The 6,026-nt window shown below is 54.4% G+C and overlaps 1 protein-coding gene across 1 annotated transcript; it reads left to right on the forward strand.

Moving 5' to 3' along the window:
- The first annotated feature begins 1,019 nt into the window (after window positions 1-1,019).
- Window positions 1,020-3,570, forward strand: Galr2 (galanin receptor 2). Its single transcript, XM_036195110.1, has 2 exons — window positions 1,020-1,495; window positions 2,690-3,570. The coding sequence occupies exons 1-2, from the start codon at window positions 1,128-1,130 to the stop codon at window positions 3,420-3,422; spliced, it is 1,101 nt and encodes a 366-aa protein (XP_036051003.1). The 5' UTR covers window positions 1,020-1,127; the 3' UTR covers window positions 3,423-3,570.
- Window positions 3,571-6,026: the final 2,456 nt, after the last annotated feature.

Below are 6,026 nucleotides of genomic sequence, written 5' to 3' on the forward strand. Positions count from 1 at the left end.
ATGTTAATTAGGTGAACCAAGGGGCAGGTTTTTTTGTTTGTTGTTTTGTGGGGTGTTTTTTTTATTTTTGTTTTGTTTTGTTTTGTTTGAGCCAGGGTTTCTCTATGTAGTTTTAGTACCTCTCCTGGATCTCACTCCGTAGACCAGGCTGGCTCTGCCTCCCAAGTGCTGGGATTAAAGGCGTGCACCACCGCTGCCTGGCCCAAAGAACATTTTTGATTGCTGGATTTCAATACTTTGATAGCTGGACTTTGGTAGTCAGCCTCAGGAGGAGGTGGCCAAATAAGGGAGCAGACCATGGGGGCTACCTTTAGGAGTGTAATCTAATGGAGGGAATGGGGAGAAGGGCAAGGCCTGCCAGAGCCACGTGCTCCAGTGGGCCAGTGTCCCGTCAACCAGTAGTGTGTGTTCAGTGAACTGCGTAAAAATGGAGGGAAACATTTGGTGGATGAAATAAAAGAAGTGAGATGAAAATATCCATTCTGGCCAGGCTGGTTGGCGTATAGCTGTAATTCCAGCACTACAGTGACTGGGGCAGAAGGGTTGTGAGTTCAAGGCCAACTTGGGCTGCACAGAGGCACCCAGTCTCAGAACAAACAACAAAAACCCCTCCTTTCCTCCAGGGTTACCCTCTGGAGGTCCTGTGCATCCGGGTGAGGTGCTCTAAGGAATTAGAATTGGAAAGAGGCAGGGAATGTACAGCTGGCTATACATTTGCCAGTTGTGTGTGTTGGGGGCAGGCAGGGCGACCAACCATGGTGCCTGTACTCGGTGTCAGCCCCCATATTCCGGGTAGTGGGTGCCCCACGTCCTGCGTGCACCCCTGGTCCCTCCACTGCTCCAGGGGCGGTGTGGCATGCCTGTGAGCCAACTCAGCCTAAAGCGGGGAGAATCCCGGGGACCGGAGCGTGGGAGCCCAAGGGAGCCAGGGTCATTCGACAGCAGCTCTCCGGGCGGCCCTGTCGCATGGGGGACCATCCTACACTCCGGGTGCTCGCTCCTCCTCCCGTCCCCTGCGCATCCCTGCTCTCGCTCTCGGAGCTCGGCAGTCTCACTGGGGCGCTGCAGCGCGGGAGCTTCAGGCTCATCAAAACCGGGACCGCTGCGGAAGCCAGGGCAGGGTCGCCATGAATGGCTCGGGCAGCCTGGGGGCCGAGGACACGAGCCAGGAAGTCAGCGGCGGCGGCTGGCAGCCCGAGGCGGTCCTCGTGCCCTTGCTTTTCGCGCTCATCTTCCTCGTGGGCACCGTGGGCAACGCGCTGGTGCTGGCTGTGCTGCTGCGCGGCGGCCAGGCGGTCAGCACCACCAACCTGTTCATCCTCAACCTGGGCGTGGCCGACCTGTGCTTCATCCTGTGCTGCGTGCCTTTCCAGGCCACCATCTACACCCTGGACGGCTGGGTGTTCGGCTCACTGCTCTGCAAGGCCGTTCATTTCCTCATCTTCCTCACCATGCACGCCAGCAGCTTCACCCTGGCCGCGGTCTCCCTGGACAGGTGAGCGAGCATTCTGTTGTCTCTGAGAACTGGGTACCCAGGGAGGGCCTTGAGTTGGAGCCTCAACTCAGGGATACAGGAGGGACGCGCAGAGTGGGCGAGAGTACTGAAATCTCAACAGCCTGAAGCAGTGAAACGCAAGCGGGAGCGGAGGAAAAAAAGGATTAAGAGCCAGTGACTAAGAATGTCCCTCAATTAAGTTGGTCCTCGGACCTCGAAGGCTGGAGAAGTCAGCCCTCTGGAGTCTTCACATTATTATTGCTTGAGCTTAATTCCTCTATGAAACATTACCGTACTCAGAGCTAGTGTGTAATGTAACTTGCCAGATGGTAATTGAATCCTACGGGGAAGCCTCTGTTTCTCGGGCCAAACTCAGGACCTGGACCGTTGTCTGGCGTCTTAGGCTTGGGGCTGGGCTGTGTTTGGGGAGGATCCGTGCTGAAGTCCAAGAGAGTGAGTGAGGGCTCCTTGCTGCTCCCAAATGCTCCAGGCCAAGGATCCTGGCCAGGGAGGCCAGCGGTTTGATGTCCCCGCTCTAGCTAAAGAGCAGAGAAAGAGAAACTTCTAAAATGCTCTGGAGGGATCTTGGCTGGAAAACACTGGGAACAGGTCCTAGGGAGGAAATTCTGATTCTGTTATTTCCCACCCTTCCCACATCATTTGGACCTCCCCACAGAAGAGCAGTCAAGAAAGGCTGTGATCCCCATTCTCCACCCATTTCCATCGAGTGCAAGGTGTGGGTTCCGAGTCTGCTGGTGGGGTACACAGAACTTCAGCTTTCTTCAGGAATTTCTTCGCTATTCCTTAACCCAAATCTTCTCTGTCAGAGCCTCAGACACTAGAGAATCTGCCTTCCCCAGGTTGTCCCTAGAGGAGAAGAATCACTGCCCTCAGGAGTCCAGGCAAATTCTCCAACATTTCGTCTTCAGTGGTTTTGGGGTGCCCTTTTGAGTGGAGTAAGTCGGTGGCCACATTCGTAGGGAGAGCCGATGAATGGCCTAGACTCCCGCCATTATTGCTACCAGGTCCTGTCCTAATTCTAGAATCAAACAGATATCAGACGCACTGGACCTGCCCTTCAGACATAGGCCATATAACCTTCCATTTGAGGCCTGTTTCCAGAGCTAGGGTAGGGTTGGCGGTGGTGAGTCCTCTCGTTTACCTGACACATCCCTGGCTCCGTGCTGTTCACAGGTATCTGGCCATCCGCTACCCGCTGCATTCCCGCGAGCTGCGCACACCTCGAAACGCGCTGGCGGCCATCGGGCTCATCTGGGGGCTCTCACTGCTCTTCTCCGGGCCCTACTTGAGCTACTACCGTCAGTCACAGCTGGCCAACCTGACCGTGTGCCACCCAGCATGGAGCGCGCCTCGGCGCCGCGCCATGGACCTCTGCACCTTTGTCTTCAGCTACCTGTTGCCTGTGCTCGTCCTCAGCCTGACCTACGCACGTACCCTGCGCTACCTCTGGCGCACAGTCGACCCAGTGGCTGCAGGCTCGGGCTCCCAGCGCGCCAAACGCAAGGTGACACGCATGATCGTCATCGTCGCCGCGCTCTTCTGCCTGTGTTGGATGCCCCACCACGCGCTTATCCTCTGCGTGTGGTTTGGTCGCTTCCCGCTCACGCGCGCCACTTACGTGCTGCGCATCCTTTCACACCTAGTTTCTTATGCCAACTCGTGTGTCAACCCCATCGTTTACGCGCTGGTCTCTAAGCATTTCCGTAAGGGTTTCCGCAAAATCTGCGCAGACCTGCTGTGCCGCGCCCCGAGGCGAGCCTCAGGCCGAGTGTGCGTCGTGGCGCCTGGCAACCCTAGCGGCAGTGTGCTGGAACGCGAGTCCACAGACCTGACACACGTGAGCGAGGCAGCACCTGGACTTCCCAACTGCACAGCCTCGAGTAGAGCCCTTGATCCTGTGGGTTAAAGGATCAAAAACTGCACAGATTGCTAGTCATGTGACATAAGCCTTCAATCCCAGCACTCGGGAAGTTGAAGGAACAGGAGCAAAGCCAGCCTGGAGTTTGAATCCCCCTTGGACTACACGAGATACTGTCTGAACAATAATAAAATTCTTAAAAGATTCAAACCATTTCATATGGTGTGATGCACGTGGGATTTTGACATGAAGCCCCAAGCCTGGGGTAAAAAGCCTGTGGGACTTTACAGGGTGTGGGAGGCTTCTCATAGTGGGGTGCAGGGGGGCTTAGCTTAGTTACTAGAAATTCAAGTCCCTAACTGAAGCTAGGGATCCAGTGATGCCTAACATGTGCCTCCCACTTCCAGGTGCTAGTTGTCCATACCTAAGTTATCAGCCAACTCACGTGACCAAGACAAGCATCACATTTGAGTTGAAGCTGACTGATGGACAAATATCACGTGTGTTTGTTTCCAGTTTGTCTCTGCACAGCCGCACTCTGAGTCTGGACATCCTGACCAGTGTGCTTCACACTTGGCCCTACATTTGCTTTGCTGCCTACAACTGGGCAGGATCGAGTACCCAGCATTTTCATTTTGGCTTGGGGGTCAAAAAGTCACCTTCCAACAGGTTTCATTTCCACATAAACTACAGTGATTGATTCTAAGTGCTATGGGTTGGGGCAAGCTGATTTGGCCCAGGGTTTCAGTCACTGGTCTCTATCTGTCCCTGAGTTCTTCAGCCAAGGCACTTTCCATTAAGTATTTAAGGAGCAGCAAGGACAAAGATGTCTCCAACACACATTGTGGAGTGGGCTGACTTTGGCCAAAGGTACCACTAAAGTGCACAGCCAACCCTAATTAGGGCTTGTAGAAGAGACACAGTGGAGCTGGAGACTCAGTGGTTAAGAGCTCCTCTTCCAGAGGTCCTGAGTTCAATTCCCAGCAACCACATAGTGGCTCACAGCCATCTATAATGGGATCTGATGCCCTTTTCTGGCGTGCAGCATACGAACAGACAGAACTCTCATACATAGACAAATAAAAGATCCTAGGCTTGCCTCATAGGGCAGTGTGTTCCAGGTGCTGGAAATGGAGCAGGAAAGGATACCTGGGCGGGAGCAGTGGCTGGTCTCTGAGCTCTGTCTTTGGGTGTTTGTGGAAATGGACAGGAGAAGTATGTTTAGTCCAAGGCTGAGCCTTCACAGAGCAGCTGCCCCCATCCAGTGGCTCAGTACTCAGAGAATGGGCAGAGTGAAGGTTGTAGTTTAGACCCCGCGGCTCTGCCCAGAGTCTGATGATGGCTCTGCGGATCCAGCTCCATCTAGCCTTTCTCCAGCTCAGTACCAACCAGCTCTTGGTCCAGAAGACCAGTTCCCAGGAATCAGCAGTTGGTAGGTAGAGGGCTCAAGATTTTAAGTGTTAGGATTCAGGTCCTGAGATAAACCTGACCTCATCCATCAACCTGGCTATCCTTCAACAACTGGAATTTCAGGAGGCTATCCAGATTCTGAAAAATGGGAGTGCACCACTGCTAAAAGCATGCAGGTGTTTGTGCCCAATGTGTTCAATTCGGTGAGTGCCCTGATGATGTAGCAAGGCACAGGGCCTAGTGCCAAACTGGAAAGGCAACAGAATTCAGCCTTGGCTAGTGTTTGGGCCTCCTGCTACCTGTCGCAGTGGCCAACCCAATATGATGTTCCCCTCTCCAGCACATCCTGCAGCGCTGTGTCCTCTGTGCTGATGAGCTCCCACCTGGGGGAGGTAGAGGTGGGAACACACTCCAAACATTAGCTTTCTTCAGCATACTGTTTAAGGACACATATGTGGAGAACGAGGCTTCACTGGATTCCTTGTGTCTCTAGTCCTGGCTGGGTGCTCGTCTAACCTGGAATGTTACCGTGCATCCCCAGCATGCAGTCACACTGCCCTGAATTCACACTGGACACCCAGACTCACTATCCAGGAAGTGTGAGGTAGGGATTTCAGGTAGGTATCACATAAGTCCCCCACCTCCCCCTTCCATCTCCAGATGCCTCTCGGGGAACATTTCCCTTCTGGTGGCTACCACAGTTGCATGTGCAAAGAATCTCTCTAGCCCTGGTGGGGCTGGCAAAACTGGGGGAGAAGTCTCCCCGGCCCAGCACAAGGATGGGCTGGGCTCTGGCCATGGTGCTTCTCCCTGTAGGCTATGGGTGGACTGGAAGGTCCAAGACCCACAAGCCTGAGTGGACCGGGATGGTCATGTGGAGTTAACTTGGCCCTAGCCATGGATACCAATTGTGACTTTGAGCTCCTCCATTTCCTCAGGGACCATAGTGACTGTAGCCTCAGTTTTGACCCTTTCAGCAGCACTGGTGCTCAGAGCCTGGGGTGTGAGACCGGGTCCTGGGGTGCTCACAGAGACTGGGGTTAGAGAGGCTGGTCTCCAGTCTAGCCTGGACAGGGCTCTGTGACCTATCAGACCAGTGTGCATGCCCTCCCCCAATCCCATCCCAGTCTTAGGGCAGCTGAATGGAGGGAGCACAGAGCAGCACGGAGTCCACACCTCCCACCCAGTCGGTCCCTCTCTGCTTCCCTATCCCCTGCGTGTCACAGCTCCAGTTATCAGCAC

Source organism: Onychomys torridus, chromosome 8, assembly GCF_903995425.1.
Source record: "Onychomys torridus chromosome 8, mOncTor1.1, whole genome shotgun sequence".
NCBI lineage: Eukaryota > Metazoa > Chordata > Mammalia > Rodentia > Cricetidae > Onychomys > Onychomys torridus.